This window comes from Saccopteryx leptura, chromosome 2 (assembly GCF_036850995.1).
Source record: "Saccopteryx leptura isolate mSacLep1 chromosome 2, mSacLep1_pri_phased_curated, whole genome shotgun sequence".
In the NCBI taxonomy this organism is placed as follows: Eukaryota; Metazoa; Chordata; class Mammalia; order Chiroptera; family Emballonuridae; genus Saccopteryx; species Saccopteryx leptura.
This window is the reverse complement of record NC_089504.1, coordinates 182,182,925-182,203,429: the sequence shown is the minus strand read 5'-3', so window position 1 is coordinate 182,203,429 and position 20,505 is coordinate 182,182,925. Positions and strand designations below refer to the sequence as shown.

Below are 20,505 nucleotides of genomic sequence, written 5' to 3'. Positions count from 1 at the left end.
TGGGGATATCACTGATTTTTAACCTAGAGAGGGGGAACTTCTTTACCTTCAGCATCTAAAGAAAATCTTCCCTTCTATCCCCTGATCCCCATGCTGGTCCACAAAGTCCCTGCTTTATATATGTGGCTAATTTATGCTTTTGAGGTATCTCCTGCTCTCTTTTTCTTTGGTAACAGCTTTATTGAGCTGAATGAAATACCATACAATTCAACCATTTAAAGTGTACAATGCCACGGTTTTAAGTATTTTCACAGACTGTGCAATCACCACCACGACTGAATTTAGAACACTTTCATTACCCCCAAAAGAAACACTTTTTTTTTTTTAAATTATTTTTTACAGGGACAGAGAGAAAGTCAGATAGAGGGATAGATAGGGACAGACAGACAGGAACGGAGAGAGATGAGAAGCATCAATCATCAGTTTCTCGTTGCGACACTGTAGTTGTTCATTGATTGCTTTCTCATATGTGCCATGACCGCGGGCCTTCAGCAGACTGAGTAACCCTCCACTGAAGCCAGTGACCCTGAGTCCATGCTAGTGAGCTTTTTTGCTCAAGCCAGATGAGCCCGTGCCCAAGCTGGCAACCCTGGGGTCTTGAACCTGGGGCCTTCTGCATCCCAGTCTGACGTTCTACCCACTGCGCCACCGCCTGGTCAGGCAAAAGAAACACTTTTTATTCTTTAGCAACATATTTATTCTTTAGCAATCATCTCCATTCCTTTGAGACTGGGCAACCATGAATCTGTTTTCTTTTTCTATGGAGTTGCCTATTCTGGACATTTCATATAAATGGCATTATGCATGTAAGTAGCCTTCTGTGACAGGCTTGTTTCACTTTGCTTAATGTTTACATTCATCTACCTTGAATGTAGCAAGTTTCAGTGCTTCATTCCTTTTTATTGTGAATAATACACCATTGTATGGATGTGCCACATTGTTTACCCATTCATCAGTTGGTGGACCTTTGTGCTGCTTCTGTTTTGGCTACTACTGACAGTGCTGCTGCAGATGTGGTGTCTTTGTGTCACCAGTCCTGAGCACTGAGAAGGACTTGTTCGGGCCACCTTTTCTGGTGACTGGGAGTGATGTCATGATACCCTGCCCACAGACCTCTGTCCCCAGCCTTGACACAGCTGCCCAGGCGTCAGAGCCTCCCTGAGTCATTCTATACCATCACTGTCAGGGATGAGGGACCGTTGAATGTCTCCTCCTTCCCTTTCTGTTCTCCAGGAAAGGCAGTTGGCAGCAGAGTCTTCTGGTTCAGGCCCAGTCATCGCAAACACTTTCCCTTTTGTTGGGCAGACCACAGTGATCAGAGTCAACATTACGTGGAGTTGTACCTGCAAGCTGCCCCAATCCAGTTTTTGTTCCCTCGCCACTTGGCCCTGGTCCTGGGACCTTCCCCTTCTGACTCTACCCTGAGACCTCAAGCCGGGAGGGCAGTGCTGGCCTCTTCTCTGCACTGAGGCTGAGCTTGGGGCATGAGGGCAGGGTTGGCTAGGGTCTCTTGGCAACAGGGAGCTGACAAATGAGATGCAGACACTTCTGGTCCTGGATTATTCTGGGTTACCCCCATAAAGAGGGGCTCTCCCTGAGATCCAGCCCTACAGCCTGACAACCACAGGGTCCCTTGCTGCCCTTTGTCCTCACCTTAATCACAAGGTACCCCTGTGATTGTCACAGGTCCACCTGGTTCACAACCAGTGAACCAGGTGGATGGTGGCAGAGGCTGAGATTTCAGGGGGCTTCTGTGTTGTTGTTCAGGACTTTAGGTATGCTCTCTCCCCCTGGGAGTCTGCCTAGGTCCACCAGATAACAGTAGGGGAGGGGAGAAGTGGGGAGCTGGTTGTCCTCTCTCCCCACAGCTGCCATACCTGTCTGACCGGCTCCTCCCTCTCTCCTTCCGCCTTCTCTGTCCTGGGTTTGGCACTGGGCCTAAGCCCCTCCCTGTGGTCTCTGGAAAGAATTCTCTGTGTGTTGTTAGGTGTGGGTGTTTGTTGGGGAGGGGGTGGCATGCATTAAATCACTCTTTGCAAAATTAGGCATTGTTTAAAGGGACTGGGAGAGGTCTGCCTGGTGCAAACAGGTACTGACTGGACTGCTCCTTGCCTGATTTAGCACAGAGGGAGCCAGAGCCTGGGGAGGAAGAGGAGGAGCAAAGAGGGGAGAAAGAAAGGGATGTGATCATTATGCTCCTCTGGGAGTCTTTGGATTTTTCTTTATAGAAGGGACTTCAAATTGTGTTTTTGGGCCCTGGCCGGCTGGCTCAGTGGTAGAGCATCGGCCTGGCATGCAGAAGTCCGGGGTTCGATTCCCGGCCAGGGCACACAGGAGAAGCGCCCATCTGCTTCTCCACCCCTCCCCCTCTCCTTCCTCTCTGTCTCTCTCTTCCCCTCCCGCAGCCGCGGCTCCACTGGAGCAAAGATGGCCCGGGTGCTAGGGATGACTCCTTGGCCTCTGCCCCAGGTGCTAGAGTGGCTCTGGTCTCAACAGAGTGATGCCCCGGAGGGGCAGAGCATCGCCCCCTGGTGGGCAGAGCGTCGCCCCCTGGTGGGCGTGCCGGGTGGATCCCGGTCGGGCACATGTGGGAGTCTGTCTGTCTCTCCCCGTTTCCGGCTTCAGAAAAATACGGAAAAAAAAAATTGTGTTTTTGTCTTGTGTGTGTGTGTGTGTGTGTGTGTGTGTGTGTGTGTGTGTTTAGTCTGAGGGGAGGTTGTCTGCCTTTTTGGATTTATATCTGTCCCCCAAGGAGGGGGTTTCTGGGTCTCTCTGTCACTGTGTAGGGTCTATGTGTCTGTCCCTCTGGGAGCCTGGCTTACTCTGCTGGAGAAGAATAGGGAGGAACCTGTATAACCACCCTCCTAGTAGGTGGGCAGTGGTAGTCACCCCCTTCCCTGGGTTTGATGCTATGTACCACCATTCCCTCTCCCACAGGGTGTCTGAGTGATTGGCATTGGTTGGTCTCTCTAGCTTGAGCCATCCAGTCCCTACTTTGCCCTGCAGGATCTTTCAGAGAATTCAACCCCATCATCAGGTGATTACAGCTGGAATCTCTCCCTCAGGGGCCCAAACAAACCTCCTGCCTTCCACCCACAGCCTGCCCCACCCACCCTGCCCAGGCCTGGGGTGCCTTGTTTAGCTCCCCTTTCTCCAACCTGCAGGTGCATTCTGTGCCCCAACCTGCTCTCCTGACTCATTTTGATAATGGGTTTAGAGAGACAGGTGCAGGGACTCTTCCTTCATTTCCTTGAGCTAGTTGGGGCCTGGGAAGAGAAGGAGGGCTCAGGTGGCTGTGGATTGACTCACCATCAGTCTCCTCTCCCCCTCCCCCCACCCTCTCCTTCCGTTCCTGATTCATCCACTGGGAGCTACGTTCCTGATTCATCCACTGGGAGCTACGGGAACTGTGGGAACAACTTACTCAAGGAACAGTGGGAACAATGAAGACCCTAAATGCAGCTTCCTCTCTCTTAAGCTCCCTCTACTCCTCTGCCTCTTTAGCTCTTGTTCTTCATCCTCTTTCAGCAAGTCTACAGTGTTCAGCCCTGCTCTGGGAGTCCTGAGATCTTGGGATTGTGTCCAGGAAAAGTGCTGTGTTGGATCTCACTTTATCTTGTATCTACAGACCCAGAAGGAAGACAGCCTGTGTGCGTGTGTGTGTGTGTGTGTGTGTGCACGCACAAGCATGTGTTCATTCATTTATTCCACAAATATCTACCCAGACCCTCTTGGCACTGTACCATGTGCTGAGGGTACAACAGTAACTTAGGGAAGACTAGGCAAATGGTTGACCTTGGGTTCAAGGATTCAGAACCCATGTTTTCTGTCCTCCAGCCTTGGGCAGGCCTTCACAATCACTCAAAGTGAAGAGAAGAACATGGGTGTCAGCTGCTCACAGGAGACCAAAATGGTAGGCTCCCTGTTGTGCTGTGCTTCTCAATCCTCGCATTGATTTCCCGCAGGAGGGAAGAAGAAAAGACTCAGGGTTGCAGTAGTGGGGGATCCATGGCCAGTGTCTTTGTTACAAGGAACTTGTGCAAGGCCATGGGATTCCTGCCAGTTTTACATTCACCGAATTGCTCTTTCCTGGGCTTCCAGGTTAGTGCTGAAATGGGTTCCAGGGTGGGAACAGCTCTCTGCTGCCCCCACCTGAGTCCGGCCTGTAGGTGTCGGGTTAGGCCCGGCCCCCTCAGGGCCTAGCCACTCAGGTACGAGGCCCATCCCCCTCCTTTTGGGCTGCGCTCTCATTTATAAAGGGCCATCCTGTCCGCCACTTTGAAACTTCTTTTTGGCTCTTTCTCGAGTCTACTCCTGTTTTATCCTCCTCGACTCCTCTAGTCTCCATCATGTCTACAAGGGTGACCCAGAAGACCTACAAGGTGTCCACCTCTGGCCCCCGGGCCTTCAGCAGCCGCTCGTACTCGAGTGGGCCCAACACCCGCGTCAGCTCCTTTGCCCGCATGGGCAGCGGCTACCGGGCTGGCCTGGGCGCTAACATGAATCTGGCCGGGGGCTTCGGTGGAGCTGGGAGTATGGGGCACAGCATCACAGCTGTCCAAGTGAACCAGAGCCTGCTGAGCCCCCTGAAGCTGGAGGTGGACCCCAACATCCAGGCTGTGCGCAACCAAGAGAAGGAGCAGATCAAGAGCCTCAACAATAAGTTTGCTTCCTTCATCGATAAGGTGAGGGCTCCCTCTGCGCTGCGAGCTGTGCCTGGGGCTTGATGAGGGTCCACGGTCTTTCTCTTCGTCGCCCTGTCGGTGGGCACATCTCCAGGTGCCACTGGCATCCTGCTGGACCCTACCCACGCTGGCAACCCTTTTTTCCAACCTATGACTCACTTCTCCTATGGACTTTGGTTCGGGCTGGCGCAAGGATGGGGAGGGGGTCTGGGCATCTTCTGATTCTAAATCTGGGGCTTCCTCCCTCACCCATCTCACCCCAACCCTAATTCTGACCGTGGATAACGCTTTCAGCCTGGAAGAACCCCAGCTGTTCAGCTATGGGGTGGGAGGGGAGCTTCTCCTCCAAGTTCACCTTTCTCCCCTAGCCCTGTTCCGATAGCTTCTTAAAGGTGTCCCCGGGCGTTTTTTTGTTTTAAGTTAGAGTTTGAGAAAGAACTGATGTTTTGATCCAAACGGGCAGATACTGATTGAAGCCTCTGGCGTCGGAAGGCCTGAGTGTTGGGGGCACCAGGATGAGTCATGCTTGGCCCCTGCCCTGGAGCCTGCAGTGGGCGGGGCGAGGCGAGGCAGAGACCCGCCCCACAGTGGGTGTGGGGCTGAGGCCTGCCATCTAGGCTGCGCTGCTCCATCTAGGGAGCTCCCTGCGTCTGGGGTTGGAAAGGGTATGTGTCAGGATAGGGTGAGGTGGGCGTGGGCGACGCCAGGGGTTGGCTTGAGGAAAGCCCATCCAGGATTCAAAGTCTCTGGCTTTGCCCACCCTGCCCAGGCTTTAGGTCCTGTTAAATCCCAGAGTTTATGGCTTTAGATAACGCGTCCGTCCGCCAACACCCTTCTCCCTACTTGGCCCTTGTCCCCTCTCTTTTCTTCCAGGCCCCACCCCAGTGGCCTGGCTCTATTTTCCCAAATAGTCCAGACCGCGTTTTGCTGCCGTGGGTGGGGAGTTCTGTTCCCTGCCCCAGGGGCCTCAGAGTGTTTGGAGGACGGGCCCCTCCCTGCTGACTGGCTCTTGGGAGGCACTCTGGGAACGGAGGGTGGGAAATCCTGGGGCAGATTAGCACCTTTAGGAATTGGGAGTCACCCAGGAAGCCCAGACTCCCTGTTCTTTGGAGAGGGCTTCTTAGTTCTTTGGCTCTATGCACCCTGACTTTGCTTCTTGACTGCGTTCTTGAGTTCTCCCCGCCAGTAGTTAAGCACAGGCTCTGACTCCAAATTCCTGGTTCCCAGTGTTCTTTTCCTTTGATGAACTCCTTTGCTGAATCTGATTTCCTCATCTATAAAATGGGCATGATAATCCCTAAATCAGAGATTTTGCTTATTCAAGCATGTAATGTAGGAGAAGAGCTTAGCAGTCTTTAACCAAATGCTATAATCACTTATTTTTCATAACTTTGGGGCACAGTGACCTGGGGAAGAAAGGGATTTAGGCCAGACTCTTAAGTCAATCTTGTTTTCTAAGTCCTTCTCAATTAAAAAGAAACACAAAACAACAACTTTGGGTTGATTAAGGAAAAAATGTTCTTCTTGAAACTAGTGTATTATATTTTTTAAACATTTCCTTCTAACATGCCTTAATTTTATCCTAAAATTTGCATTTCCTTGAGCCAAGGATCCCAGGACCTTTGTGTTTGGGGCAGAGGAGATTGTTGTAGTTTCTGGGGTTGGTATGGTGTGGTGGGGTACAGTAAGAGGGAGTCTTCTATTTTCAAACAGATCTACTTAGTCCCTTGTCTTTTCTCTGGCCACAAATGACTTCTGCACAGATGGGGCTCCTAAAAAGACCTGCCCAAATTCCTCTGCGTCAGGGATAGTTAACCTTTTTATACCTACCGCCCACTTTTGGATCTCTGTTAGTAGTAAAATTTTCTAACCGCCCACTGGTTCCACAGTAATGGTGATTTATAAAGTAGGGAAGTAACTTAACTTTATAAAATTTATAAAGCAGAGTTACAGCAAGTTAAAGCATATAATAATAATTACTTACCAAGTACTTTATGTCAGATTTTTGCTGTTTGGCAGAATAAATCTTTATAAAACAACTTACTATAGTTAAATCTATCTCTTTATTTATAATTTGGTTGCTCTGCTACTGCCCAACCATGAAAGCTGGAACGCCCACTAGTGGGCAGTAGGGACCAGGTTGACTACCACTGCAGGGTTGAGGAGCCCCAGGCTTCTGAGAAGGAAAGCAACTCAAGCTTCTGTAGCCTAGGTTAGTTGCAGTGTTTGGCTAAAACATAGGTTTTCTGACCCTTACTCTCTAGGCCTTACGGCTAATGTTTCCCTATAAAAGTCACTCCAAATAATAATGATAATGGTAATAGTTGATAATAGAACAATCTGCCTGGCCTGTGGTGGTGCAGTGGATAAAGCATGGACTTGGAATGCTGAGGTCACTGGTTTGAAACCCTGGGCTTGCCTGGTCAAGGCACATATGGGAGTTGATACTTCCTGCTCCTTCCCCACTTCTCTCTCTCCTCTCTACAATGAATAAATAAAATCATTTTTTAAAAAGTTCACATTAAAGAAAAAAGAATAATCTACCATTTTTAAGTCTTATATAAAGTGTTAACACCTTGGCAATGGGCACACAATGCAGTGTGTAGATGATGTTTTATTAAGTTGTATACCTGAACTTCTACCCCAATAAATTCAATTAAAAAATAAAAATAACAAAAAAAAGTGTTACAACTTGGCTGTTTTTACTGATCTGTAATATACACTCTATTAAGTAAAACAGTTTCAACATGATTCTCCTAGCTATCTCCTTCCAACCATACACACTCATGTCCCCACCCCCAGAGTTAGAAAGACATGGCTCACTATCCCACTGACCAGGCTGTCTCTGTTAAGTCATTGGTAACTAGATCTGGTTTCTGGGGACCCACTGTTTGGGGAGTGGGAAACACTGCTTGCTTCCCCCCAGACTCTGAGCCTTGGCCTGACATGGACCTTTTCGTTCCCTCTTCCCTCATGCAGGTACGGAGCCTGGAGCAGCAGAATAAGATTCTGGAGACCAAGTGGAACCTCCTGCAGCAGCAGAAGACGACTCGCAGTAACATGGACAACATGTTTGAGAGCTATATCAACAGCCTTCGGCGGCAGCTAGACACACTGGCCCAGGAGAAACTGAGGCTGGAAGCAGAATTTGGCAACATGCAGGGGCTGGTGGAGGACCTGAAGAATAAGTGAGCTGCCCTCCTCTGCACTGCCATCTGCCCAACTGAAGTCATCCTTTCCGTCCTACCCTAGGGTACTAGAGGCCTAAGACCCTATGGCCATCCACTTGTTGGACAATGCAACCTTATATAATTAGGGTGACCATGTGACCAGGTTTTCTCAGTACAATCTAGTTTATACCTATTGTCCTGGCATAATTGTTAACTACACCCACTCCCTTTTAATCACAGAACTGTCCAGATTTGGACACCAAATTATATGTTAATATTTACTTGGTAGAACTCAGATGGGAGAGACAAGTAGCCAACTGTCCCCTGTTATATACCTATATACCTGGTCCCTTTTTATTCTTTACCCTTAATTTTCTGCCCAGCCCTGTTGTCTGAGGTCTTATGTCAGTCGCTGTTGCAAACTCTCCTAATATGCTTACTGTGTCTAATCCAATGAGTATTCATGGATTTGGAGAGAGGTTTCCTGCTCTAGGCCTCCCCACTGGCTGATGAGCAGAAGGACCAGACCAGCTCTCTCATATCTTGCATTTCCATGAACTGAATTTTCTAGATATTTTACCCCCCTCAGAAAACTCAGGACAACCTCCCGTTTGCCTTCGTCCTTTGATTCTACATCTTTTCCTTACCAGGTACGAGGATGAAATCAACAAACGCACAGAGATGGAGAATGATTTTGTCCTCATCAAAAAGGTGAGGGTGTCCTTTACCCCAATCATACACTGGAGGCTTAGGGACTCAGACTAAGGCTTTTTGGGTTCTGTCCCTAAATGTTTTTAAGTAATGGGCTAACGTTTGAGTGCTTCTTAGATAGATGGTATAGAAAGAGTAGGCAAGAACAGAGAGGTAAGGAGGTGCATTTGGACAGAACTTGGGACATGGTTAAGAAAATAGAGCAATAGAATTGGAGGTCTAGTCACAGAAGACTTGCTAAAGGAGGAGGAGGAGCACTGTAGAAAACAGTAAAGGTGTGTAGGCTGGGGACACCGGTGTGATGGGGCAGAGGCTGGACTGGAGGGTGAGGCCACAAAGTGAGGTGGAGAAGGCAACAGTTAGAAAGTTCCAAGTCTAGGCTATCAGGTGCTTCTGGGTTGGGGACCAGTGTGGGCACTCAGCTCAGGGGCCCTTCCCCAACACCCCGCAGGATGTGGATGAAGCTTACATGAACAAGGTAGAGCTGGAGTCCCGCCTGGAAGGGCTGACTGATGAGATCAACTTCTACAGGCAGCTGTATGAAGAGGTATGTTCTTGTTTCGGCAACCCTATCAGAGGCTCCTCCCAGCCCCGAGTGCACCAACGGACAAGGGCCCACCACTGAATAATTGCAGTTACTGATACTGACTCAGCATTGACGTTTTCTAGTTCTGTCCACCACATGAGGGAGGGTTGATTGCCCCATTTCACAGATCAGAAAACATGCTCAGAGAACTGAAATAGCCTATCCAAGGTCATCCACCACACAGAGTGGTGGCCTAGTGGCAACTTGGGCTGTTCAGTCTCAGAGCTTTAGTTTCGAGTCTTTGGGCTGTGGGAGCCCACTGTGGGCTCAGTTTTGGTAGCTGACTCACGGAAGGGCCTTGCCCCTCTGGTTACTCACCCAAAGCCAGATTTCCCTTTTTCCTAGCCTCGTTTCATCCTTACATTGCTCCAGGTTCCAGGTCTTTGGGCTATTTTACTACTTTAGGAGCTTTGCTCTCTCCCAGGTCCTCATATGCCCACCTGCTCCTCTCTTCTCTTGTTGTTCCTTAGCTTGTCCCCTAAGGAAGGTCCTTCTGCAAAAGAGGGCTCCTTGTATGCAGGGACAGGGTTTGACCACCTCTCCTCCTCACCATAGGAGATTCGTGAGCTGCAGTCCCAAATCTCTGACACATCTGTGGTGCTGTCCATGGACAACAACCGCTCTCTGGACCTGCATGGCATCATTGCCGAGGTCAAAGCCCAGTATGAGGAGATTGCCAACCGCAGCCGGGCTGAGGCGGAGACCATGTACCAGATCAAGGTGAGGAGCAGGGTCACGAAGCTGGTACTTCCTTCTGGCCAGTTCTGTGCCCCAGTTCATGAGCAGGGAGGAGAATTTCAAATGCCAATCTGCCTGCTATGAGCTGGGCCTGCCTAGTAGTTGCTGGGGAGATTGGGATGTCCCTGTACCTGGAAATCTGGAAGAAGGCCTTCCGTGTGTGTGTGTGTGTGTGTGTGTGTGTGTGTGTGTGTATTTGAGGTGGGGGGAGCGGGGAGATGACCTGGGCTCTGGTGACTTGGTTGAGAGGGTACTTTCTCTCAGATGGGGGTCACCTTGGGTTCCAGAGGCTTCTCTTAATCTTCACTGCTCATCTCATCCTGACAGTATGAGGAACTGCAGACGCTGGCTGGGAAGCATGGGGATGACCTCCGTCGCACGAAGACAGAGATTTCTGAGATGAACCGGAACATCAGCCGACTCCAGGCTGAGATTGAGGGCCTCAAAGGCCAGGTATGGGCTGGACTGGCTATGAGAGGGGATCCTCAGACACATCCTGGTGAGAGGAAATAATGCAGGAAGGAGCGAGGGGTCTGGGGTTGGGGAAGGAGTCCTAGAGCAGAGCTTGGGAGTTGGAGGGGCAGCTACAATCCAGCTTCTGACTGTTCCTGGGAAACTGAGGGGTGCTGACAAGGTCCCTGGGGCCATGATGGGTCAAAGGGGGTTTGGAAGGTAGGTCTGGGAGGGGTTGCCACAGCCTACTTTATCTTATGTCTTATATTTCAAGGTAAAATTAGCACTTTAAGGAAGTCTAGAAAGCAGAGATCTAGTCCAATTAGGGTGGAGATAATACCTTGTAGCTGAAAAATTTGTGCAGGAAGTGCTTGGAAGCTGCTCAAATTTCCCCATTCTGCTTCCTGCACTCAGCAGTGGGATTTTCTTTGGCCTGGGTGGAGTTGGATAGTCTAGGTCAGGGAGGGAGGCTCTAGAGGAGTGAAAAGGGAGAGAAGGGTGGGCCCAAGAGCAGGAGGCCACCACACTCTGCTCTGCTGACCTGTTCTCCCCCTACAGAGGGCTTCCCTGGAGGCCGCCATCGCTGATGCTGAGCAGCGTGGGGAGCTGGCCATCAAGGATGCTCAGGCCAAGGTGGCTGAGCTGGAAGCTGCTCTGCGAAACGCCAAGCAGGACATGGCCCGGCAGCTGCGTGAGTACCAGGAGCTCATGAATGTCAAGCTGGCTCTGGATGTGGAGATTGCCACTTACCGCAAGCTGCTGGAGGGCGAGGAGAGCCGGTAGGTGTGGGGATATTTGACTGGCCCTGTACCTTATCCCTGGGGTGGAGAGGGGTGGACCCTGTTGTCCTAGGACAGGGCCAGGAGTTGATCCTGACATCCGTGTCCTTTGGGTACAGGCTGGAGGCTGGGATACAGAACATGAATATCCATACCAAGACCACCACTGGCTACTCAGGTGAGTGCTCCCGCCTTAGGTGCAGGGCAGGAGGGTAGGGTCTTTTTACAAAGCCTCTATGCATTTCTTTCTTGTATAGCTGAGGAAGCTGGTGACCAATTAACTGTTTTGTCCATTGTCACATAGCTAATATCAAAGCTCTTTCCAGCCCTTTTCCTGGTATTCTGGACAGTCCTCGAGTAGTGAACCAGGGTGGTTCCCCACCCCAGGGGCTGGGGGGGAAGAAGGGGGCATCAGAACCTGATGTGTGAGGACTCCTGTGCTCACATGGCTGCCTCTCCCTAACCAGGTGTGCTGAGCCCGAATCTCAACTACGGCCTGGGCTTTCAGGCCAACTTGGGCTCCAGCAGCGGCGCTGGCTCCTTCAGCCGCACCAGCTCCTCTAAGACTGTGGTTGTGAAGAAGATTGAGACCCGCGATGGGAAGCTGGTGTCCGAGTCATCTGACGTCCTGCCCAAGTGAATGAATGACTACTGCAGTCTCTCCTGTCCTCTGAGCCTGTGGGGAGGGGGCTGGATGGGGAGCAGTACAGGAGACCCGCCTGAGCTTAGCCCCAGCCCTCAGCTCCCCCGTGGGGTGGGGCAGTTTTACTGCCTGGGGGACCAACTCTTACCCATACCCTTAACTAAAAGCCAAATCAAGTGGCTTTTTTTTTTCCGAAATAAAGTCTCAGCTGGCTCTGCCAACCCTGCTTGCTCTACGTGTAGCCCTTGTCCATTGGCTGGGTGAGAGATGGTCGAGAGGTCCATCCATGGAATCGGAAGCTAGAGGGCGGGGCTGGAGGGGATGGTGGGCAGGAAAATCTGACCTTCCGGCTGTTCCCAGAGAGACTTCTTGGGTGAAAGCTGTTAGGCCTTGGTCATGAATGTGCTCTCAAATACCTTGTTTCATTTCATTTGTGTAGCAAGCCTGGGAGGTAGGCAGCGCAGGTTTCAGATGGTATCAGGAGAGTTTAGTGTCCCCACAGACACAGGATGTTGACATCAGGACTGCTTAGAGGTAAGGAAAAGTCAGGCCCAGAAAGACCAAGTAATCGGCCTCATTAGAAAGTGACAGATGAGGACTTGCACCCAGGGCTGTCCAGTTCTCAGGGTTGTGCTCCCTGGCTCGGCACATGGTGTTTCCTTGGTGGCCAGAGATTTTTTTTTTTCTTTTTTTAAACTACTTTCATTCCTTTGCAGCCAGGGACCAAGGAGTCCTGGTTTTCCCATTCCTTCAGAGGCCCAGAGTCTGTCATTAGCAATTGGTGTATCACACCCACACTTTCTAGAAGCCAAGGTAGTATAGGACTTGATACTGATAATTGGACTCTTCCTGCTCTGCTTGGTCACATTGATCCTGCATTGCCCCTTGCCACCTCCTTTCTACCCTTTCACATGAGGTGTTCTTATCACCTACACAGCTCAGTAGGTAAAGGGCGTGTACATTCTGCCTGCGTGTGGGGGATGTGCTGTGTGTGTGAGTGTGGGTTCTGTGAGTGTAATGGAGTTTGCCTATCTTTGCTGAAACAGTCTCCAGAGCTTACGGCAGGCACAGGCTTAGGATGCCACTGGGTAAAACAGGGAGCTGTAGCTTTGCTTCCACTGCCACCACCACAGAGTTCTGGGCACACATGCTGACTCCTTAGCACAGAACAAAGTGGATGAGCCCCTAGCACGGCTGAGGTGAGTGCATGTCAGACTTCCTGAAACACCAACAAGGAATAAACAAGCACATGTGGAGGGTACAGTAGGAGGGACAGCCTGGCACAGGACACTTGGGTTCTGGCCCTGCAGTGGGGTCTCCAGGGCTCTTGTCCCCGGGTCCTCATTTAAAGCTGCCTTCCTAGCTGCCCTCCTCGGGGGAACTGCTCCAGACAGCCCAGACATTCTGCCTACACCCCCCCCCCCCCCCGCCCTCCTACCTAGGGCCAAGCCCAGGGTTTTGGACTGTGTCACAACAAAGGACGTCACTTTGATGATAAAACCAAGAACACCATTATCTAGAGCAGGGGTCTGGAACCTTTTTGGTTGAGAGCCATGAATGCCACATTTTAAAATGTAGTTCTGTGAGAGCCACACAACGACCTGTGTACTTTATGCATTATCCAATAAAAATTTGGTGTTGTCCCGGAGAACAGCTGTGATTGGCTCCAGCCACCCGCAACCATGAACATGAGTAGTAGGAAATGAATGGATTGTAATATATGAGAATGTTTTATATTTTTAACATTTTTTAAATTAAAGATTCGTCTGCGAGCCAGATGCAGCCATCACAAGAGCCACATCTGGCTCGTGAGCCATAGGTTCCCGACCCTTGATCTAGAGCTACAGCTATTTTGGCAGCTCACAGTAAGACATTCACTTTTATTACAATCTGTAAACGTTTATGTGTATATAACAAAATTTCATAAAACAATACCAACCTGCCCACTCTTCGTGTATGACTAGCCCTCTCACCAGGCCTCAGGAACCAGAATGGTGGTGATAGAGCCCAGGGCAGCACCCACTGAGAGGGAGCTTGCCCACTGAGGCCCCAAGTCAATATTGTCAGTTGTGCCTCACCCGCTCCTCTCTGAAGCCAACCAGCTGTCTCATCAGGCCTTGCCCCCAGGCCGTCCCACTGAGTCCCACAGAGCTTCCACACCTCCAGTGTTTGCTCAGGTAAAGGCAGGAAAGTTCCAGGGAGCATTCCCTTTCCCTCATTTTTCTTCTTTTTACTTAGCATATAAATTTAGAATCAACTTGTCTAGATCTATAAATCATCCTGAATAGAATCAACTTTTATGGAGTTGCCTTAAAACAACATTCATTTTATAGGAATTAAAATCTTTATTATGTTGAGTCTTCTAATCCATGATCATGTTGTCTTTGTTTAATCTGTTCTGATTTTGTTCATTAGCATTTTGTAGTTTTCAGCAAATACTGTGCATACCTAAGTATTTTATTTTTGACAGTACGTATTATAAATGCAATTCAGAAGTTTTTGATTTCCAATTATTCATTGCTAGCATATAGAAATTCAGTTGTTTCCATGTTGACACATTACAACTAAGACTTTTTGAGGGTTGTGGAATTGTTTGGAATTTTTCTATGCAGAACTTGTCTTGTTTGCAAATAAGTACCATTTGATTTTTTTCCCTTCTAATCTTGTACCTTTTATTTCATTTTCACGCATTATTGTACTGGCTAGGACTTCCAGTATGATGTTAAATAGGAGTGGTAAAAGTAGACATCTTTGCCTCGTTCCCAATCATGGGAGAAGTCATTCAGTCTTTCACCACTAAGTATGGTGTCTGCTATATACCTTCTGTAGGTTCCATTTATCAGGTTAGGAAGTTTGCTTTTTTATTTTTATTTTATTTTATTTTTGGTATTTTTCTGAAGTTGGAAACGGGGAGGCAGTCAGACAGACTCCGCATGCGCCCGACCGGGATCCACCCGGCATGCCCACCAGGGGGCGATGCTCTGCCCATCCGGGGCATTGCTCTGTTGCAACCAGAGCCATTCTAGCGCCTGAGGCAGAGGCCATGGAGCCATTTTCAGCGCCCCAGCCATCTTTGCTCCAATGGAGCCTTAGCTGCGGGAGGGGAAGAGAGAGACAGAGAGGAAGGAGAGGGGGGCGGGGTGGAGAAGCAGATGGGCGCTTCTCCTGTGTGCCCTGGCTGGGAATCGAACCCTGGACTCCTGCACACCAGGCCGACGCTCTACCACTGAGCCAACCGGCCAGGGCTGGAAGTTTGCTTTTTAAAATACAAATAGATGTTGAATTCTGTAAAATGCTTTTTGCATTAATTGATATCATGTTGATATTTTTCTTTAGACTGTTAATATGGCATATTACATTAATTTTTTTTTTTTTTTAGTGAGAGACAGAGACAGGAGAAACAGGGACAGACAGGCAGAGAGGGAGAGAGATAAAAAACATCAGTTTTTCATTGCAGCTCCTTAGTTGTTCATTGATTGCTTTCTCATGTGCCTTGGGTGGGGGTGGGTGGGGGGTAGGGAGTGGGGGGTGCTACAGCAGAGCGAGTGACCCCCTTGCTCAAGCCAGTGAGCCTGTGCTCAAGCTGGATGATCTTGCGAGCAAGCCGGTGATCCTTGGCCTTTGAACCTGGGTCCTCTGTGTCCCAGGACAATGCTCTGTGCCACTGCCTGGTTAGGCCAGAATTCTTTTTTTTTTTTTTTAAAGACTATTTAATTTATAGAGAGGAGAGAGAGAGAAGGGGGAGGAGCAGGAAGCATCAACTCCCATATGTGCCTTGACCAGGCAAGCCCAGGGTTTTGAACTGGTGATCTCAGTGTTCCAGGTCGATGTGCTTTATCCACTGTGCCACCACAGGTCAGGCCAGAATTCTTGATATAACTGCAAAAACAGACAATTTCAAAGTGAGTGGGAGCCCAGGAGTCCTCATAGCTGTCTGGTTGCCCTAATCCAGGGGTCCCCAAACTTTTTACACAGGGGCCAGTTCACTGTCCCTCAGGCCGTTGGAGGGCCGGACTATAAAAATGAACTATGAACAAATCCCTATGCACACTGCGCATATCTTATTTTAAAGTAAAAAAAAAAACAAAAAAACGGGAACAAATACAATATTTAAAATAAAGAACAAGTAAATTTAGGCCCTGGCTGGTTGGCTCAGTGGTAGAGCGTCAGCCTGGCATGGAGTCCTGGGTTGGATTCCCAGCCAGGGCACACAGGAGAAACGCCCATCTGCTTCTCAACCTCCCCCCCCCCCCCTTTCCTCTCTGTCTCTCTCTTCCCCTCCCGCAGCTGAGGCTCCATTGGAGCAAAAAGATGGCCCAGGCGCTGGGGATGGCTCCCTGGCCTCTGCCCCAGGCGCTAGAGTGGCTCTGGTCGCGACAAAGCGACGCCCGGGATGGGCAGAGCATCGCCCCCTGGTGGGCGTGCCGGGTGGATCCCGGTCGGGCGCATGCGGGAGTCTGTCTGACTGCCTCCCTGTTTCCAGCTTCAGGAAAAAAAAAAAAAGAACAAATAAATTTAAATCAACAAACTGACCAGAATTTCAACGGGAACTATAGGCCTGCTTTGGCTAATCAGACAGTCAATGTCCGGTTCCATATTTGTCACTGCTAGTCTTAACAAGTGACATGGCGCGCTTCCGGAGCCGTGAGGCATGCCTCTCGCATCACCGGAAGTAGTCCAGTACCTGAGCCACGCTGCGCTTTGCGGTGCCGCCAGATACAGTGCTCCTTTCACTGACCACCAATGAAAGAGGTGCCCTTTCCGGAAGTGCGGCCAGGGTTGGATAAATGGCTTCAGGGGGCCACATGGGGCCGGAGGGCTGTAGTTTGGGGACCCCTGCCCTAATCCCTACCTTTATCTCAAACTTCATTCCTTACATTACCTAGCCTCGGTCACACTCCCTCATCTTCTCTCTCACCCCTGCGTACTCCCCGGGCAGCCACTGCCGCTTGCCCCCACCTGCTTCCCCAGCAGCAGCCCCTAATCACCCGGTGCTTCTCGCGCCGCAGCGCCCCTCACCCCCTCGTGCTTCCCGAGCAGCCACCCCTCACCCCCAGGGGGCTTCCCGCGCCGCCGACCCTTTTCCCCGGCGTGGTTCCCGAGCCGAGCTCAGCCCGAACCCCCGCGTGCTTCCCGAGCCGCCGTCCGGAGGCCCCCCCCCCCTCGCTTGATCTGCTGTTGACCACTCCCTCCGCCCGGGAGATTTCGCAATGTTGATTCCTCAGCGGTTGTGCCCCGTTATTCCGTGCGCTGGGCAGTGAAGGCGAGCGGAGCTCTGTCGCAGCGGCCTGTCCGCACGGTGGTCCCAGTGCTGGTGGGGCAGCCTTGCCTTCTAACCGCAAACTACTCCAAGGATTAGACTCTCAGGCTACCTGCCCTCCGGGGTCTGGCTCGGGAGCCACAGTCGGTGAGTACCAAGCGAGCGGTGGGAGAAGCTAGCAATCTAGCTGGTTGGCTTTTTTGGGGGTGGAATGGGGCTGGGGTGAGTGTTTGTATGGCATGTCTTTGCTATTCTTTTTCTTGCAATCTTCCTGTGTCTTTTTGTTTGAGACGTGTCTTCCTCTATGGAAGGACACTTTGGTTGTTTCCATGTCCTGGCCACTGTGAATAATGCTGCAAGAACCATGGGGTTATATGTATCTTTCCGTATCAATGTTTTCGAGTTTTGGGGGTATATATCCAGTAGAGGCATTGCTGGGTCATGGGATAGTTGCATTCTTAATTTTTTGAGGAACCACATAAACCAGGGGTCCCCAAACTTTTTACACAGGGGGCCAGTTCACTGTCCCTCAGACCGTTGGAGGGCCGGACTATAAAAAAAAAACTATGAATAAATTCCTATGCACACTGCACATATCTTATTTTAAAGTAACAAAACAAAATGGGAACAAATACAATATTTAAAATAAAGACCAAGTAAATTTAAATCAACAAACTGACCAGTATTTCAATGGGAACTATGCTCCTCTCACTGACCACCAATGAAAGAGGTGCCCCTTCCAGAAATACTTCGAGGGCGGGATAAATGGCTTCAGGGGGCCGCATGTGGCCCGCGGGCCATAGTTTGGGGACCCCTGATCTAGATCAGAGCTTGATTAAAAAATCAGGAGAAGGTGTGTGTCCACCAGGGTCCTGGAATTTCAAGGGTTGTATCAGAATTCTGCCTCTGATAGAAATGTTATACAAATATTAGATAATTTTTATGAGCAGAGGACCAAGAACCAGACCCCAATTTTCTGATTGTTGTTTCAGTCCTCCCAATTCAGTGGTATTTCTCAAACAAAGCTCTTCCAACTTCTAATGGTTATTCTGCACAAAGAAGAAGTTTATTTAGTAAAATGGGTGTGAAATGCAGAGTTAAAAACCGAACAAATATCTTAACTGTAGGACTTCTCAGAGCCTTCAGTATGTGGGTTAGTCTGGTCCTCCACGAAGCAGGTACCAACATGGAATTGAGGTGCAAGAGATGTTGGAGGAACAGCTGTGAGGACGACAGGGAAAGAGGCAGAGGAGGCTGGGAGAGCCGTCAGACTGAGTAGCAGGTCTGACCCTTGACAAGGCGAAGGGGGAGGGAAGGAGAGAGCAGAGTCTTAGATTATAGTGTTGTTCTCAGAAAGTTTCAGCAATGCCAACAGGAGTCATTGAGCCCACATCTTGCATGAATAGGCCTGCCTCAGTGGACTTGCCATACTCAGTCATTGGCAGGGAAGCTAGGCTGTTTTAACTCAGTGATGGAATTTAGAGTCTGGAGGCTGCAGGTGTTGGTCAGTTCTGCCCTCCAGAGTAGGCATCCGAGAGGCACATTTTTCATGGTTGCTCAGTATGTTAATATGCACTTGTACATTTCCACGAGGAGACTGAGTACAGCATCCATTAGCATCAAGTGTCCAGGGGTCAGAGTTTGTGGTCTTCCACTGCACTCCCACCTCAGTGCTATTTGAAGACCTGACCTTTCTCACGTATGTGCTCTGAGTTTTCTCCATTAGTGGAGCAGCCAGTCAGTCTCTTACTTATCACCCTCCTGCCACACGTGGGTATGTTGCCTAAGGGTGAGGTCAGTGAATGTGGAACTGAGGTGTGCTTTGTGTAGGCAGTCAGCCAGTTGGAGGATGAAGTCTGTAACGTAAGTGCTAGTCTGTGGATTGGTGCAGTAGAGATTCTTCCCTACATTTTGACTGCGAGTGGAAATATTTTAGCTATTTCCACCTTCTCTCTCCTCTTTCTCTATCATGCCGGGAGGTAGTGCTTGAAAATTGAGATATTTGTCATAGAATGGGTTTGGATATCAGCTAGTACTAACCAGCTCTATTTAGGGGTGTTGGCTGAACTCGGGGTTCCATCAGGCAAACCAAAGAAGAAGAAATGTTAAATGTTCAAAATCCAGTGCACGGATTTCTGCTCTGGTCGTGATGGAGGAACTGAGGCCAGAGTTACTCTCTTCTCTGAAACAACTAAAAGACCAGGCACGATACAGGAAATAATAGTTCTCGAGCCATTGAATCTCAGGCAACAAACAATAGTGATCCTTGACAGACCGGACAGGTGTGATATAAGCCCTGTAATCACTCCAGCTTACTTCCTTCAGAGTTTCCAGGAGTGGCAAAGGGAAAGAAAACCCAGGAAGAGTCTGAACAGCTCCCTGAGTTGAGAAGAAAGCCATGAGAGTGCAGGGAGGCCACGGTAGCTAGAATTTATGGGGTGGGTCCTAAACAGTCCATGTGTGTAAGCAAGTGATCCCTGGTGAGGAAGAATCAAGACTTGAAAGAACAAGCCACAACTCACAAGGGCCAAGAATAATAACTGTTCATACCAATGAGCCTTAAAACCTCATAATTCACAGGGTCTTAGGTAGAGGACTGAGGGTGGGGGCGGAATTAGCAGCAGGCTGAATGTTCTTCTGGTCCTGTCTTAACAAATTTAAAAGCAGAACCCAAAAGGATCAAATTATTTCCAAGTAACTTTAACTGTGACCTAGGAAAAACTCAAGAATATTTATAGGAATACAAAAATATCCAGCACCCAATAAGATAAGTTTACAAGTGGTATGAAGTAAAAGAAATCACCAGGCATGCAAAGAAGCAGGAAAATGTGGCCTATAATAAGGAGAGAATTAAAACTAACCCAGAGCTCACCTAGATGTTCGAAGTAGCTTATGATGTTTACCCAAAATCTATGTACTCTTGTTGATCAATGTTACCCTGTTAAATTTATCTTTTAAAATAAAAGTAGCAGCAGACAAGGACATTAAGACAGACATTATCTAAATTATCCTGTTGGCTTAAAACTAGTGGAGAGATTAAGTTAATAATAGAAACCAGGATAAAGGTAGATTTTAAAAAGACCCAAATTGAACTTCTAGAACTAAAATCCATAATATCAGTGATGAAAAACCACTGGATGGGATTAATGACAGATTTGACATTGCAAAAGAAAAAAAATTAGTTTACTGGAAGACAGCAATAGAAACTACACAAAATGTAACAGAAAAGAGGTAAAAAAATAAATGAAGAAGAAAGCATCTATAATGAGGCACAGAACGACTTCAGACAGCCTAATTTATGGACAATTCAAGTTTCCTCATACAGGGCAGAGACAGAAAATGTATTTGAAGAAATAGCGGTTGAAAATGTCCAAAAATGAAGAAATGAATGAACCCACAGATCCAAGACACTCAACCCCAAACACAAGAAATCATACCAAGTCACGTCATAGTAAACTTTCTCAAGACAAGTGGAAACAA

The 20,505-nt window shown here is 49.1% G+C and overlaps 2 protein-coding genes across 2 annotated transcripts in view; both read left to right on the top strand.

The window, feature by feature from the left end:
* Positions 1-4,249: 4,249 nt before the first annotated feature.
* Positions 4,250-11,986, top strand: KRT8 (keratin 8). The gene is made up of 9 exons (XM_066369569.1): positions 4,250-4,685; positions 7,665-7,873; positions 8,506-8,566; positions 9,018-9,113; positions 9,708-9,872; positions 10,218-10,343; positions 10,902-11,122; positions 11,242-11,300; positions 11,590-11,986. Exons 1-9 carry the CDS (start codon positions 4,350-4,352, stop codon positions 11,760-11,762), a joined length of 1,446 nt encoding a protein of 481 aa, XP_066225666.1. The 5' UTR covers positions 4,250-4,349; the 3' UTR covers positions 11,763-11,986.
* A 4,983-nt stretch (positions 11,987-16,969) lies between these two features.
* The window catches only part of LOC136391716 (maestro heat-like repeat-containing protein family member 1), a 52,594-nt gene continuing 49,058 nt past the window's right edge, over positions 16,970-20,505 (top strand). Inside the window, exon 1 of the mRNA XM_066363487.1 lies at positions 16,970-17,172. The gene's annotated coding sequence lies outside the window, so the exon portion shown is untranslated. The remainder of the gene's footprint in view (positions 17,173-20,505) is intronic.